Source organism: Mycteria americana, chromosome 3 (genome assembly GCF_035582795.1).
Source record: "Mycteria americana isolate JAX WOST 10 ecotype Jacksonville Zoo and Gardens chromosome 3, USCA_MyAme_1.0, whole genome shotgun sequence".
Classification (NCBI taxonomy): domain Eukaryota; kingdom Metazoa; phylum Chordata; class Aves; order Ciconiiformes; family Ciconiidae; genus Mycteria; species Mycteria americana.
In genome coordinates, this window is record NC_134367.1 from 21,728,112 (window position 1) to 21,745,918 (window position 17,807).

The 17,807-nt window shown below is 38.4% G+C and overlaps 1 protein-coding gene across 1 annotated transcript in view; it reads right to left on the minus strand.

Moving 5' to 3' along the window:
* SNTG2 (syntrophin gamma 2) overlaps nucleotides 1–17,807 on the minus strand; it is a 318,555-nt gene that overhangs the window by 94,380 nt on the left and 206,368 nt on the right. Inside the window, exon 8 of the mRNA XM_075497273.1 lies at nucleotides 11,579–11,670. Within this exon, the coding sequence (XP_075353388.1) occupies nucleotides 11,579–11,670 (92 nt within the window). The remainder of the gene's footprint in view (nucleotides 1–11,578; nucleotides 11,671–17,807) is intronic.

The window sequence follows — 17,807 nt, forward strand, 5'->3', positions numbered from 1 at the left end:
GATTAACACTCAAAAATAAGATCTTGCTGTTGTGAGAAAAGCAGGTGTTGAAAGGAATGGAATGGTCTATGCAAATAATGATTAAGTAAACAAAGATTCATTAGACTGGAAAAGAAGTGGCTGTGGGAATTGTATGAAAAAGGTAAGTAAAAACATAAGTAACAGAGAAAGGGATTAGGAAACAGTGGTTCACTTGTGCTTTTCATATAAGAAGCAGGGGTATTGATTAGAAGTAACATACAGTAGGATAAAAACAAAAAAAAGAATGTATTTCTCTATATAACAAACTCTGGCTCAGGAAGCCCCTAGGTCAGAAATCATTGGAGGTGCAGGAAATATACCCTATAAATAATTTTACATATTTCCTCTGTTCTAGTATTCTCTTGATGGCATCTGCTGGGGACAAGGTATTTGGCTAGATGGTCCTTTGGTCTGACCCAGTGTATGGAGCTGGCTGACCTTCAAGCTTTCTGTCTACTGAACACCTGCTGCTGCTCGTGTTGAAAAGTCTCCACACTGTTTCTCCACAGCACTAAAAACATTTGACTGTTTAGAGATCATCTCTGCAATCACAGCTTTTATCCTCTGGTTCATTTCACACCTTTGGCTTTCTGCTGAGACCGCCAACAATGTTGCCAATTAATGCCAATTTGTTTGTAACACCTGTCCATTACGAAATGGATTGAACACAAAAATCTCATTTTTGACAGAACACTGAACAAGAATCAGGTTGTAATGACACATAATCACTACCCACCTGGGACAGCTGTGTACAGGGTCTGATTCTGTATCCCATTAGGAATCATTGACCTGTGAAGGACAATGTAGGCAAGTGCTTTGTTGCTTTTTTAAACAACTATATAACAACTCATTATGAGCCAACCAAGAAGTCTTCCCCTAAGTGGAATGAGTCCAGAAAGTCCTCCACTAAGTGAGAGACCTATTCAGACATGTCTCTATAATTAAGTTTCCACTAAGAATGTAGGAAGGAAGGCAAAATATCACAGCTGGCTTGGATTGTCCCTTTTTCATCTTTTTGTGACATGATTTGCAGAGCTTGGGAAACTCAGTTATTTTACCTTACTTTTTTTAAAACTGTAATTGATTCTAAATATCTGCAAGAAAAATGTCATGTCCTCAGAAGGAAGTGTTTCTGAATCCTCCCTAGTAATTTAATTTACAATTTCTGCTAGGGCCGCACCTTGAAGCAGTCACAGTGATATTTTAGGTTGACCTATCGCTCTTTTGTTAAACATAGGCTTCAGGCAAGTTGAAGCTGGGTTAATTCACTTTTGGAGTCAGAAATACTCAGGGTCATATTACTCAGCATGCTTAAGCTTGCTTTTAAATATACTTTTCATCTCATATTACAAATACTATCTGGTTTGCAGAAAGGCAAGTCTTGCAAAGTCTTCGTAGCAGATGTAGATGAAGGACTATACATGGAGTAGCAATGTATCTATTGCAAACATTCTCATATCACAATTAAGCAAAAAGGCAACAACAATTGGTACAGTTCAATCTTAAAAGACCAAACTAATAAACATCAATGATTTCTTCCCTTGAAACAAGCTGGTTTTTTTCTTTGCTACCACGATGCCTTGCTGATGTCACCAGCATCGAGAAATAAAGAGAGGATGGGAGAACTTCTTACGAATATCTGAGCTTTCAACTGTAAATATAACCAGTGCAAATGATTTCATAAAAGACTTATTTGTGTTCTATGAGTTTGATTTTCTATAAAAAATCCTTAATTTTTGCAGTTATTTGCTAAATTGCATGTTTGAGGTTTTCAAAAGACTGGCAAGATATACACCTGTAAACTTAACTTTCAATGAATTTATTTTAATTTATTTGAATTAATAAATGTAATTAATTGTTATTTTGGTGAAGACTGAAAGGTAAAACAATCTAAAAGGAAATAAAGGTTAGCAAATGGGAGTCCCATCTACAAGAAGGGCCAGAAGGAGGATCTGGGGAAATACAGGCCTGTCAGTCTCACCTCAGTACCGGGGAAGGTTATGAAGCAGATCATCTTGAGGGCCATCACGTGTCATGTACAGGACAACCAGGCAATCAGGCCCAGTCAGCATGGGTTTATGAAAGGCAGGTCCTGCTTGACCAACCTGATCTCTTTCTATGGCAAGGTGACCCACTTAGTGGATGAGGGAAAGGCTGTGGATGTTGTCTATCTGGACTTCAGTAAAGCCTTTGACACCATTTCCCACAGCCATTCTCCTGGAGAAACTGGCTGCTCATGGCTTGGATGGGCGTACGCTTCACTGGGTAAAGAACTGGCTGGATGGCCAAGCCCAAAGAGTGGTGGTGAATGGAGTTAAATCCAGCTGGCAGCAGTCACAAGTGGTGTTCCCCAGGGCTCAGTATTGGGGCCAGTTCTGTTTAATATCTTTATCAATGATCGGGACGAAGGGATCGAGTGCACCCTCAGTAAGTTTGCAGATGACACCAAGTTGTGTGGGAGTGTTGATCTGCTTGAGGGTAGGAAGGCTCTGCAGAGGGACCTGGACAGGCTGGATCGATGGGCCGAGGCCAATTGTATGAGGTTTAACAAGGCTAAGTGCTGGATCCTGCACTTGGGTCACAACAACCCCATGCAACGCTACAGGCTTGGGGAAGAGTGGCTGGAAAGCTGCCCAGCAGAGAAGAACCTGGGCGTGTTGGTCAACAGCTGGCTGAATATGAGCCAGCAGTGTGCCCAGGTGGCCAAGAAGGCCAATAGCATCCCGGCTTGTATCAGAAATAGTGTGGCCAGCAGGACTAGGGAAGTGATCGTGCCCCTGTACTCGGCACTGGTGAGGCCGCACCTTGAATACTGTGTTCAGTTTTGGGCTCCCCACTACAAGAGGGACATTGAGGTGCTGGAGTGTGTCCAGAGAAGGGCAACGAAGCTGGTGAAGGGTCTGGAGCAGAAGTCTTATGAGGAGCAGCTGAGGGAACTAGGAGTGTTTAGCCTGGAGAAAAGGAGGCTGAGGGGAGACCTTATTGCTCTCTACAACTACCTGAAAGGAGGTTGTAGACAGGTGAGGGTCGGTCTCTTCTCCCAAGCAACAAGTGATAGCATGAGAGGAAATGGCCTCGAGTTGCACCAGGGGAGGTTTAGACTGGATATTAGGAAATTTTACTTCACCGAGAGGGTTGTCAAGCATTGGAACAGGCTGCCCAGGGAAGTGGTTGAGTCACCATCCCTGGAGGTATTTAAAAGACACTTGGATGAGGTGCTTAGGGACATGGTGTAGTGGTGGGCTTGGCAGTGCTAGGTTAATGGTTGGACTCGATGATCTTAAGGTTCTTTTCCAACCTAAATGATTCTATGATTCTACAACTCTACGAAATAAGAATCAAGTGTGATACCCATTAGGAAAAAATATAACCTTGCACTGATTATCTGGAATTTATCCATTTTTGGCTTTAAAGGATTTATTATTTCAATGTGTATCACTAAAGTCTTAAGCCTGTTCCTCAAACTGGTATTTCTACCAAGCGCATGTATATGTAAGAGGCATGACTAATTCTAGATTACTGTCTTTGTTGATACTGGTTCAAAAAGAGATGATTATGATGATTCTATTATTTATCTCTCAAGGTATTTTTGCTAGTTCTGCTTTAGTAAGCATTGCTGAGAATTTCTGAGAATTATATAAAATATTTCTCTGTAAAATTTGTATATGAAAATGCTTCCAACAGTAATACATTTGATATTTATATACTTAAAAATTTTTCTAGTTAAAACAACTCTGAGGTTGAAATCATAGAATCATAGAATATCTCAAGCTGGAACGGACCCGTAAGGATCATTGAGTCCAACTCCCTGCTCCTCGCAGGACTACCTAAGACTAAATCATATGACTAAGAGCATCCTCCAGATGGTCCTTGAACTCTGAAATGCTGAAAAATGGCTTGGCATAGCTTAGTTTCCTTAAGCTGTAACTGAAAACATTGGGCAATAAGTTTTAATGGATTTTGGTAAAAACTTCTGGATTAGTAAATACTAATTTTCTTGCATCTTTTTGGTGCAAACTGGAGTGCATCTTGTCAAAACTCCATTAGTAAAAATATTATAGCACACTCAAAAGAAAGCCCCAATGTAACAGGCTTTTCAAAGCAGGCAGATTTGTTGTACACTTAATTCTGGAGGAAGAGAATTAGAGTTATATAATTTCTTGCAACAGCACCAGCAACCATTCAACTTACAGTTAATTGGATGAGTTCTCTCTATAGTTTTCAGTCAGGTCTGTGACTGAAGTCACATATATGCATATATGTATTATTATGTATTATATTACATATATTACATATATTTATATATATAGGTAGGATTAGTTTTCAGTGGATCAGTGAACTGATCTGACCAATGTATGGCTGAGCATTTGCTCATACTTATTCCAGGGACAGACAGGAAACAGAGGCTGTAGACTGGTTGGAGAAGAAAACAAGACCAATCCATTTAGCAGTGAAAGAATTTTACATATTAGCTTACATTAATTGTGGAACAACACAATTAACAAGTGTTCAGCCAGGAGTAGAGACATGAGTGAAACTCTTGTGATGCCCAGCTAAAGAAACACATTATTGAGATATCTACTGTAAACAGGAGTCAATTAGAGCATTTGACTTCTCTCAGAATTCAGAGGGATTTAATGACGATATCAAAATACCTGTGCATTCCTTTGATGCAGCATCAATTCAGGAGAGGGTCTGTGTTTATTTATTTTTAATAGAACTCTTAGATGCAGGTGCACAATTCTGTGACAGCTTTAAGAAGACAGTAATTATCTGGTAAAGTATGCATCACCAAATCATTTAATAGATAAAGGTCTCCATACAGGAAACAAGCTCTTCCAGACAAAGTGACAATTTGAACAAGTAATTTGATGTCTTTAAAATTCAGTGAAAGCACAACTTTTAATTATAAAGCTCTATTCTACATTATTTTAATTGACAGACATTGTTTAATTAAATGGGAGGAAGGTGAAACAGCATGTGAAACAGGGATACTACCCCTTCTATCACAGAAAAGAAACACTGTTTTAATTTTAATACTGCATCACATGCATGCTTTGAAATTTAATGACTGCTCTTGAAGACATTTAATGCTTTTTAATTAATGGATGGTTTTGCAGACACTGAGCACCTGTATGTGGTGTTTACAAGGAGAGTCTGTATAGCAGTACGGGTTTGGGATTTACACTGCCCTATTCACTGCAGTAGCTATGCATTTAAATCAATGGGATTACTATTCTACTGGTGAGGAACAAATTAAAAACCTTTCAATTACAGAAGTTTCTCTAGAATTGATTTACAATGGAAATATTAATGAATATTTCATTACAGCTGTGCTTCTAGGTGCTATTATATTATTTTTTTTTTAATGGACCAATGAGGTACAAGCCTGATATTTCTAGAGAATACATATGGACTATTTGACAGAATCTTGCACCTTTTTCTTTAATTTGTTTCCCTCGGGCTAGTATGTAATTGGTTCCTGAGTAACCTCAACAACCTTGCCTGGAACACCTTTCCAGATATATTCTTCCTTTGGGGGGTAGGGGCCAGGGGCCAGAGTAGTTTATATTAAATCTCAGCACAAAAAGCAGGAAGTAATTATGACTCTTCTCAAACTATAACAGCAGTCAGAAATCAAAACCCAGCATTAAAGGTATATAAGGAAAACAATAGAACAAATTATAATGCTGAGATTATTATGGCATTTCACTATAAATGCAAGTTTACCCAAACTTCAGCTGTTACAGACAGCTTTTGGCAGCCTTTCATATCCCCAAATGGGGCGTACTGTCCTTTCTTAGAAAAATTAGCTCAAGGTTAAAGAAATTCTTTGAACTCTACACAGTCTGCACATCCCTCAGGATAAATCTGAGGCTTGACTCTTGCTTGTATCACTAATTAGGATCTCAGTAAGTGTCAATTTGTTGCAGGAACTTGTGGAATGACACTGGATGCAACTTTGTGGGAGAAATCGTTGCCTCAGTTTTACTATCATTTTTCACTATAAGCCGTTTATAGCACCTTTGTAGTCATAGACAGGAGAACACATAATAAGAGAAAAAAGAGAGATGATTTTGTCCATGAATCAAATACAAATTTAATTCCTCCACAGCTCTCATTCTCCACTCCTGAGTATCATAGGCCAAACAGAAGAGCATCATTCATTAACAAATAGCACTGCTCCCCAAAACTCCTTTGTCTATCTGTGCAAATGAAAGGTACCCAATGTACTCGGTGTAACCTATAGAGCAACACAACTCCCCCTAAAGCAGATTCCTGGTGATTAGTCAGATGAATTGCTCCCTACAATCCATCAAGTAAGCAAAGGGACTCAAAATATTTTAATCACAAGTGTAATTAAAAAAAAAAAGGCAATGCATAAGGATAAAGAAAATGACCCAATTTCTATCAGAAATTATAAAAAAAGTAATAAATTGGGCTTTATCTCCTAAGCCATTTTCTTTTTGCTGCTGCTGCAAACTAAAATGAACAAACTCATAAGAACTGTAAGAAACAATGCATTCACATGAAAGGGCTGTGTCTGGGAAAAATATGTAAAATTAAAATATGAAATGAGATACCTAATGAATGCAAGTTACTGTTTCCTACTTGGCATATTAGTTCCATTGTGATCCTGCTGCACTTTTTTCTGAAAGATGAATAACAAAGCCATAATCTTTTATCTGACCTTTCTTGGTCTTTTACTTCTTTTCCAGTGGAAACAGACTTGGATTTAGGTGAGGCCCACTTAAAAAATTGAAGCTGCCTTTTTTGACAGTGTGTGAATATCAGATTAATTTTCAGTGTTTTAAGTGAATACTTTTAAAACTAGTATTAGATGTCATAAAGCAGCAAATATTGTTCAGTCTTCATCTATTTAGCAGCTAGTAAGACTTTCTTTGTATTTTCAGTGCCATATTTCCTTTCACCAGCTTTTGTTAAGGCTCTAAGTTAAAAAAAAAAAACCCTAAAACCATATTTGACTTAAACTTTGCTGGGAAATTAAACAAGTGTTTAATTTCTGTGCAGAAGAAATGACCAACCCAATCAATCAGATGTTAAATACTAGAAGAAATAACTCTGCTGAAAGGATTAGCAGTGACAGTGGGGATCAATACAACTAAAAGATTAAGACTTTTAAAGATACCTTTATTCACTTCATTAATGTCATAGTGAAAGTCCCAATCAACTCTAATCAGAATTAGAAAAACACAGCACTTCTGAACAGCTAAATTTAAATGAAAAAAATTCAGTACTCAATATCAAAAGCATTTCCTTAACTATTCTATAGTGGTGGAGTAGGAAGATGTTATTTAATAGGCTTTTTCCAGCTTCTACTACTATGATTTCTGAGAGGTGTAATCAGAAACAGAAAATTTGGATTCTTTTTCCCTGTAGGTGGAAAGGGGACAGTCACTTCATATTTTATTAATTGAGACAAAGGACCACACTTATTTGCAGTGTGTTTACCTCATTTCATAAAGGTACCCAGCACAGCCACAGTCCAAAATATTTAAGCGTAGCTAGCTGTGTTCATCTATTTCAAGTTTCTCTTCAGCAAAAAAATGGAAGACATGATGATGATTACTTTTCATGAGAGTAACCAGCGCTGTACCTCTAAGTGAGCTATTTTTTGTATTTATTACATTAATTACATTTTATGCATGTACATTACCAAATGATACACTGTGAATTGGAAGCCAATTTCAAGTTACATGGCTTTCATATTCAGTGAGAAAATCATGGATTTTCAGGTCAAGAGTTGGCAGAGTCTATCGGTATCACATGCTAAACCATTCTAATGGAAAAGGTAATGATCTGAAATCCTGAAACTTTTCTTCTTAGAAGTGAGCTACAGGATGATAAAAATGAAGAATAAAATAAAACTTAAGAATGATCAATAGTGTGTTTATACTGAATTGGAAGACACTACAGGAATATTAAAAAAATAAAACCATTGAAGCTTTCAGAAGTAGAGCATCAATTCAATCTCAATTCAATGGTCTGGTCACACACTCCACTAAAGTATCCATCAGAATAGCTTTTACTCTCAATAAGAGGGTGTCCACCCCTCTTTCTTGGATCCTCTTCCCTTTTTGCCTTTACACGCTTGGGATTGAGTCATATCATTCTCTCACTCTGGAACCAGGACTACTACAGACTTTAAAGATTTAGCATCCTAGTGGTCCCACCAAGAGTTGAGCATCTGTATTTTTTCTTTTTTAAAAACTATACTTGGTGATGAAGTAGGCAATGTCTTTTTTAAAGCAAAACTTTTAAATTTAACAGATGAAACAAAGCCACCAAGGAAAAAATATTTTAAAGCAATTTAGCAAATTTTAAGTTCCTGTTTAGGTTCATTTAACCAACTAAACTAAACACACACTATCAAAATTAAATTAGAGTTCTTAAATTACATGAACACACAGAAAATCATTATTTGCTCTGGTCTCACTTCCCTTATTAGAACATCACTTGTAGACAATTCAGGGAAGCTGGATTTTCAAACAAATGAAAACCTACTACATTCTCCCTTTGCACTACAGTTGCACTACTATTGCATTATTCAATAGTGTCTTAAACAAGGATGTGTTTTATTTCTGATCTCTTTTTTTTTCACCCCCGGTTTCTCCAGAGAGCTGGCCTGGACATCCAGGATATTTGGATATCTAGGAGGATATCTCTACAGTATTTTCTTCATTGTTTTGTAGTTAGAATCCTTCAGGTAAACAAACTGTAACCACTAGCCTAGAGACCACCTCCTCTGAACATTTTATGTTCCCCTCTGAAACTTCTCATTGTGTTTAATAAACCACTTACAAGATACAGATGAATATATCTGCCACTACCAATCTCTATAGTATTTGTCACAGTGCCCAAGCACAAAATAATTAGGTGTGAGGAGAGCACTTCAGCTCATTTCTCTGTGTTCCAGAGAACCCTGTTAAAGTGCTATACTGCAAACTGCTCTGATATTATAGGAAGGATGTATATAAATCCTGAAGATGGTATCATGTCACATATAACAGATGCTTCACAGCAGAGATGATAAAGATATATCTAACAGAGGCAAGCTAGCACCAGAACTGAAAATGGTATGATCATATTAGGCAGAAGCAGCTTGATGTTAACACAGCTAAACTACTGTCTATATGATATAAACTAGTATCACCACAACATATTCTATTGCGTCGTGTGAATGTTACAGCCTGAATACAGCATTAGCTCAAGTGTCTCTATATTATTGTTTTTCAGAACAGACATGCTGAATGACAGCTTGGTAAAACTGGCATAACAGTAATTACTTACCTCTCATTCCTGTCCTTTCTTTCACATTGTGTGCTTTTTGGAGCAGCATTTCCATTCATAAATATACGTGCATTGTCTAATATGGCATGGATCTGACTGTGGTTAGGAAGGTACATACAACTGCAACACAAACTTACAAGATGCAATATTCAAAGCAAGTCAGATCTCCCCTACCAAGCTGACATTAAAAAGGGATTTAAATATCCTTAGCCTTACTGGGCAATATCATTACAAGAAATGTCTGTTCTGCTCTTCCTTTACGGTAAAAATGAAAATATCTAATTAAAAGAAGTAGAAGCACTCACTAGCTGGTAGTTGAAACACATTTATAACCACTTTTGAAGATCTGAAGTGTGTAAGTAACTCTTGGGTTACACTGAAGAGTGTAACCGAACCACAGCTTGGTTACACTCACAGCTTAGTCTGATAAAAGTTTGACCACACACCTCCAGCGGACCATCTCAAAAGCCAGTCATTCCTGCTCAGAATACTTAGAACCTTGCTTTTGCATTTTGCAGTAAGAATCTGGCAATTTTTCATTTTGTTTCCTATGAAAGGAGATCATGACTTTTTTACTAGGCTAGATATAAGGTAGATTGTTTTGCTTTATTTCACTTCTAGGTCATAGTGTCTGATGCATACGTAGCTCCTCATGTGACTTTATGTCAAGCTGCAGAAAAATTAAGTGCTGTATAAAAAGAAGCTAGCACCTTAGTATTTCCTTTTTTTTTTACTTTCTGTTTTTCTACTTATATTTCAAGCTTATGCACAGTCTTTTGTGTGCTACATTGGAAACTAACTCTAAATTACTCTGTTACAAGTCTACAAAACTTCAGCCATCTATTTATGTTTTTATAATGCGTAGAATTCAAAGTGTGCAATTCCCACAGTACAGTCATAATGATTATTGAAAGTTATTATGGAACACTCATTCTAGCACTTAATAGGCAATAATTTACTAAAACATGCTAATGCAATCACAGGCAATCATCTGACCATAGCCTCCTTCTAATGTAAGCTCTTTGCAGAAAGGACTTTGTCTGCAGACCACCTGGTAGACAGGCATTGCAGAATGCTGGACCCTGAGGACAGATTGGGGTTCTTTAATAAGACAACAATACAAAGTAAATAAAGTTATTAATTATCTGGATCATTAGAAACAAATAAACATGAAACCTCCTGTATGCTCAGTTTGGACCCCCAGCACTAAGGTACAGGTATCAGCGCAGAACAGCATATTTCTATTTATTTATTTATCTTATGTATATAATATATATATATTATCATATATATATTTTTATCAGATGAAAACAGCCTTAAGGATTAGTTTAGAGAGACAGTGCTCAAAAAAGTGCAAAGCTTGGGAGAAGTACAGTAAGCAGCGGACACTGACATCTCTGGCTGTGTAGGAAAGAAAAGGAAAAACAGGAGAGGTGAAGCCTTCACTCCATTCACTGGGCGTTCCTTCTGTAAAATTTAATATCCACCTGAAAGACTACAGCTGCAATTTGTTAGGAGCTAAACAAGTTTTGAGCATGAAGGTCCATGTCCTTGTACAGCTAGTATTTACAACTTCAATCTTCATTTTTAAAAGATCAACTTTGTCACCTACTACGACATCCCATCTTCTTTGGCTTTGGTGACTAGTATTTTTCATGGAGAAATGAATTTTTTTTTTTCCTACAATGCTGCAATTAATTCAATCACAGCTGTTCACCGCAGAAAAAAGAACTGAATATACTCTGGATTAAAGAAACAGACCTTTTTTTTTCCCTATGTCTGCTTTCCCATTTTATTTATTTCTCTTTTTCTCCCTTTCTTTCCTATTACGAAAGTTTGCTTCAATAATTCAACTTCACATTACTTTCTGAATTCCATGTACATTTCAGCATCTCTAGCTGGACTAAATTCAATAGTACAATACTACAATTCAACAAAGTATGACAAAAGTTCAGATGAATTCATGCCTAAACAATGAGTAAATCTTACTGTGCTCACTCCTACAAGCTTCTCAGTTGCCCCAGAGTAAAAACCTAGCAGCCCAGGGCCCCATGTTAGCTGTTTTGTAAGTACAGATTTTTACAGCATATACACTTAAAAATCAATCAATCAAACAAACAAGCAAGCAAAAAACAGCAACAAAAAAATTAGGGCAGTCTTACAGTCCTACACTAGCATTTTGAAGCTCAGAATGGGAAGAGAACTTACATAGCTTACACCATGTTTTTACTATTCATTTGCTTACAGTGTTAGTTGAGTTTCCATTTAAATGTAAGCCACTGTCAAAGAGAGGTGATGAAGCTCCACTGCTGTGATCACTGGATGGTCCAGGGGAACCTGGAAATCAGATCACAAAAAATAATTGCTTATGTTAAAAATATATGTATATATCAGGTAATATCTATTCCAGCTGTAAAACACAGAAAGAATTTTTAATATAAATCACCAAACCAAGACAGAAGTACTACTTGCATTTTAGAATGACAGCCAATAAAATGTCCATATGCTATACTTTATGTCTAGAAAGAAAAAAGGTAGCTAGATGTCATTTTATAAAGGCTATGCTCATGGGAACTAGTTGTATGCTTAACTGTTTGAAGGATTAAGCCTTTTTTTCACCGAGAATGAGATATTCAAAACCACGTAAGAAATCCAGTTACACAAATCCCATTAATTTAATGAATAAATTTCCTATTGAGTGTTGAAAGTCTCACCTTAGAGTATAACCATGGACCGTATTTATAAACAAAGCTAATAAGAAACTCTCAGGCAAGTACTAACTGTACACATACATACACTTTATTAATGGATATATTTTTTTCTTAAAACACCAATTACTTTCAAGAATGATACACCTTCTCAAACTAAGAAATTAAAAGCAACCAGTCATCGTGAAATGTTGATACTATGTTAATATGTTAAGGTCACACAGGTATATTCTTCAAGATATCTCGTCCTTTAGCAGTTAGGCATCATGATCCTGCTTTAGTAGTTAAAGTGACTCCAGGAAAGCTTAACACTTTTGTAACATACAATAATGGAAACAGCACAAAGTCACACCATTGTGTAATTTTTGCTTAAATGTAAAATGTTATCTTATAGCACCAATAATATACAATTACTGTCAGACAGCACTTGGTCTTATCAATAAAGCATGTAAAATCAATTTCAGAGCATTATATTCATCATCACTGAAAACTCATTTTTCCATCTGAAGAAGTCACCTGAAATTCCCTGTAAATCATTTCACATTAATAGGTCTGTCAAGTCTAACATCACAAAAGTCAAAAAGTCCTTCTTGGTCATATATTTTTGTATGTATCTATTCCACATATCTGGAAGATTTAGCAAAATGGAATTTAATTCAACAAAAGCTCATTTTCTCCATAACAGATCTCTGTCAGTTCAGTGCTGAGGTCTCAGAATTATACCCTGAATTCTGAAGTTTCAGCACGTTTTCATTAGAAGTCCTTTCTGTACAGCATTAGATGATGTCAGCAGAAGGAACTGTTAAGCTTTGTTTGTATGGGTCTAACCCAAGTGCCAACTTCAGTAGCTAGCTACAATATCTTGTAGCTACTGTATACGTACAGTAGACCACAAAAACCTATGTTCAGACTCATAGATGACCACAGTGACTTGCTGGAATGGAAGATAATTTCTAATTTTTTTGAATAAAATAATGAAATAAAAAAGTTGGTATTAAATTCTCCACTGAAGAGTCTGCCTGTTGGGGAATCCCATTGTCTTTGGCAGTAGACAACTATGACAGGTCCATGAGTCAGATTCTTAAAGTGGAATTATCCCACCTCTTCAGCAATTTGAGCATATCAAAAGACATGAATTTAGGTATCTTCAAATCTCTAAATCCAGGTTTTACCATAATACAAAATACTACATTAGAATATTTTTTTTTTTTTTAAGTAGAGAAAACTGACATCCATTGCATGGGAAAGCTAAGAATAAAACCTTAAGGAACAAATTTCCCTCCTCCCACAGTGTCCCTGCAGATTTGCTTTTCAGTTCAGCATCTTTCTTTGGTTTTCTGAGTCACAACAAACTACACAGCCTCCCTCAGGCTATGCCACCTCCACCACTTGATTGCACGCAAGTTCACAAGTCTTTTAGTCTGCTCCCTGCCTATTCTGCCTCACTCACTCAGGGACTACTCCTTCAGGGCCTTGTTCAGCATTGTAGAAGCTCCCACCGTATATGCTCAACTGCCTTCATGGAAGGTGCAGTGCTCTTGTCTCTCCAAGTGACTCTGTTTGCCTTCCCATATGGCAGCCCTAGAGCCATCAGGTAGTCTTTCCTCCCTGTTCTTAGAACAAAACGCAGTATGTACACACACATGATATACATGATACAAAATATACTAACACAAAGTAAATCTTGTACTATCTGCTACTGTAGCCCTTGCCCAAGTAGATGAGACTCCATGTCAAGTGTTAGGTACCAGTCCAAACCCTGGAACACTAGTTTGAGAAAGACTATCAAAACAAAGTGTTCATGTAAAATACAACATCTGCTACTGGTAACTTCCCCCTCCATGACCACAATACAGTATCCTGAAGGGTACTGATGCCAGAAAAAAGGTATTTGGTATGTTGTGAGATTTCCAGCAATCATTATTGCCTAGCTGTTCTCTTATCCCACCCAAATCATAGTTAGGCAGCCAGCCTATGAGAAACACAAACCTGCACTATGACAGGCTTCATCTGTTTAATTTGCTTATTCTCAGCTGTGGCATTTTTGTTCTCTTGAGAAGGTTGGGTCAGGAAGGATCCTGTGGGAGAGGAGAAGATCTTTGCCTGATCTTTACCTGAGCAATAGCTGAGTATGCTCAGAGAGAAAAAAAAAACAACTTACCCTGTAAGGTGACAAGGGGTCAGAGAGAGAGAGAGAGCGCAAGGATATCGGAGTTTGCAGTTCACAAAAGAGACTGAGGCACCCCTGGGGGTAGCAAGAAAAAGACAGGCAAAGCTCCAAGGTGAGGGAAAGAAATTTGTAAGGATCTCAGGGGATTTTGCAGAGCTAGCAGTAACTCAGGAAATCACCAAGCTAGCTGACACTAAACCTAAAGCAAGAACTCATTTGCAGTGGTACAGGTAGGAGTTGTTTATAAATCCTTTTATATTCTTTTTGACAGAATCGTTGAGATTTTTCAATTTAAAAAGTTAGGTATTCTACTACTTATTTTAATAAAGCCTGGATTTTACTTTTAACTTTAAAAGCCTTAAGCTTTCTAGACCTAAAAAGGTCTCTATTAAAGTTCTGGTAGAGTCCCATCAACAGGTGGTTGTTTATTTCAGTCAGTGAATTACACTAAATCTCTAAATAACAAACAAACCCCCCAAAATGCAGGACAGCAGATCAATGTACAGCAAGTACTCAGCAAGACTTTATCCTTTACAACAATTTGTCTTATGTTCAACATTGCTGAATGATACTGGAAACCTCTTGTATATAAATAAAATCTCATTTATCTAACTTGCTAACTATGTCACGCACAACTTGCAATAGACAAAAAGCTCATTCCAGAACAACCACAAAATTAAAATCAAAGGAAACACTCCTGGTGATTTTTAATTACACTGCAAGCTTTGCAGCTTCAGAATATTCTGATAATTTGGTATAAATATCAAAAAGAAAAATTCTGAAGAAAGCCTGTTTTAGCATAAAAAAGACTCCTGAAGAGTCTTCCCAGCAACAGTGAATCTTATCTAAAAGGGTCCTAAAAGCCCTGCTCAACTCTGGCATTGGTAATGGACTTAGCTCCAGAGAATCCTTAATGACAATACCCAAGAGCTGATGCCATAATTATTCTGTAACAGGTTAACAAATAACTCTCATAGCCACTAATAAATTTCTGACCCAGCTCCAAAAAACAAAATTCCTTCCTTTGGTTTCCAGAAACACAAGTCTATCCTCTAGCTGACAGTGACCTTAGAGCAAACCACAGGCCATGGGATGAGGAATCATCCTAGCAATGGAGCCAGACAACCCAATGAAGCAGACAGTTAACGACCCTACTGGTCCATGCTAACTTCTGATCCAGGCCTGATAGGTTTTTGAGAAAGAAGTATTTGCCCTATGCAAAATTATGCCATGTGTTCTGCAATATTTTATAAAATTGCTGATCAAATTCCTGTGCAGCGAATATTTGCTGCCATAATTTAATTTACTATTATGGGCAGCCTCATAATAGTCTAGTAAGGGCCAAGAGTCCCAGGCAGCTGTGAAAGAGAAAATGATCAATACGGGCATACCACCCTGGGTTAGGACCTCCTCCAAACACAGAAACAAGTAGTCCTTGTCTCATCCTTAAGTGCCAGTTAATCAGTATCCATATCTAAACCCATACCAAATCCTATAATTGTTGTTCACAATCCATGAAAGAGTGAAGCAACCAGAAAAATGTGGTGAGAACTGTAGGCAGATATTTCCTGTTGTGATATCTTGTGCTTTTGCTAGCCATGGCATGAGATAGTGTAGGGAAGGAAGAGGTATGAGAAGGAAGCAGCAGAGCCAGATGCTACTCCTGATGATGTACTCATAAGAAATAGTAATAATACTGGTTAATAGGAAGAGATAGTATGGTTGCATTTAAAGTGAATACACCACAGTACTAAAACTGCCAGCATAGCAGCTGGTCTGACTGAATACTTGAAGGTAGGGGACCACGTGCCTGAGTCTTCTGGGATGCTAGGAAAGGCCAAGATACTTCAGATTTATGCATGTATGCACTTAAATCTTGCCTGCAGTGTGAGTTGGGAAGTCCTGTATTACATAGTAGATTGCTACTTAGCTTGTTACATGTGTCACCGATGCTTCATGACTGGAATTCCCTTTTGTGCATGAGCTTGTGAAAAGATCTTCTTGAAATGGGGTGCTTTGTCCCACCACTGCTGTTCTCCTTAACTTCAGTGTATGGCCCTAAACCGGACCTCTTTTCCATAATTTTCTACACCTTATTTGCTTATTTTCTCACCACAAGAATGAGTATTTATGTCAAGTCACCTACCAAAGATCATCTCACTCATTGAGCTTGGTTTCAGCCTGTATTGGATGGCTGCACAGACATCCTGGAGAGGAGCTGGTGAGCTCTGACCTGAGGTCCAGGTTCAGTTTAGAAAAGGGTCATTTCTTAAGTTCCTCAGCTGTCCGATCATACTTATCAAGTCCTTTTGTTGAGCATGTACTATAGGACTGAAGGTGTGGGATCATACATGGGACTGGGCAGGGTAGTATAATGCTTGCCAAAGACTTCCTCATGCTCTGTGTAAAGGAGGCAAGTCTAATAAGCTGCCCAAAATGAGCAGTTTGTATCTAAGATCTCTTTCATTTAAGAAGCATTGCTTCTCTGCTGTGCTTGTTGATAATCTGTGATAGCTTGTCTAAAATGGCACTGTCTTCCCTACTCCAAACAGGTTTTCTTTGAACAACAGTAATCAGGGGCAGACTCCAAATGGTGCCAGCAGGCCATGAAACAGGCCCTTTGAAAGAGAATGGAGGTTTTTGTAAGGTGAAAGTTCCTGGTTCAAGTGTTCAGGGAGACTATCTACCTACAGAAGTTTTGCACGCACCTCTGGTCACACGGAGATAGAAGATGATCTGGTCTCCCTGCTAATCACTGCTTTCTCCTTCCAGAAACAGCACTTTATGGAAGCAGTGCCATGATCTCAGCTTCCCAGACAGGAATGTCTACAGTGCCTCCTGGTTGAGAAAGGCAACACAGGAGTCAGTTAAGTTCCTCTTCTGTCTCATGATGTACCAAGAGGGCACCAATATTCCTGGACCTGCGTGAACTCCTTGTGAAGGTGGCAGCTGTCTCACGTAGAGTGTGTACTGGGTGTAAGTGGCAAGGTTTTGGGAGGTGGGGTGGCTCCAGTGATGGGAGATGGTCAGGGCCTGCCCTGTGCCAGACACAGCTGGTTCCAGCCAGCTCCAACGGACCCACTGCAGGGCACAGCTGAGCCCCTCAGCCAAGCTGGTAGCACCTCCAGGAAACTATTTAAGAAAGGGCAAAATGCTGAACAGCAGAGAGAGGAGTGAGGAAAAAAGTGTGAGAAAAAATCATATGAATCTCAAGGTCACTGAAGAAGGACAGGGAGGAGGTGCTCCAGGCATCGGAGCAGAGATTCCCCTGCAGCCCATGGAGGACCACATCAGAGCAGATACCCATACTACAGCTCATGGAGGACCCCATGCTGGAGCAGGTGGATGTGCCCTGAAGGAAGCTGCAGCCTGTTGGGGACACATGCTGGAGCAGATTTTTCCTGAAGAACTTCACCCCATAGAGAGGACTTGTGCTAGAGCAGTTTGTAAAGGACTGCAGCCAGTGGGAAGGACCCACACTGGAGCAGGGTAAAAGTGTGAGAAGGAAGCAGTGGCAGAGAGGAACGCTGCGCGTTGACCCCAACCCCTCATTCGCCATCCCCCTGCACCACTTGCATGGGAGGTAGAGGAGTCAG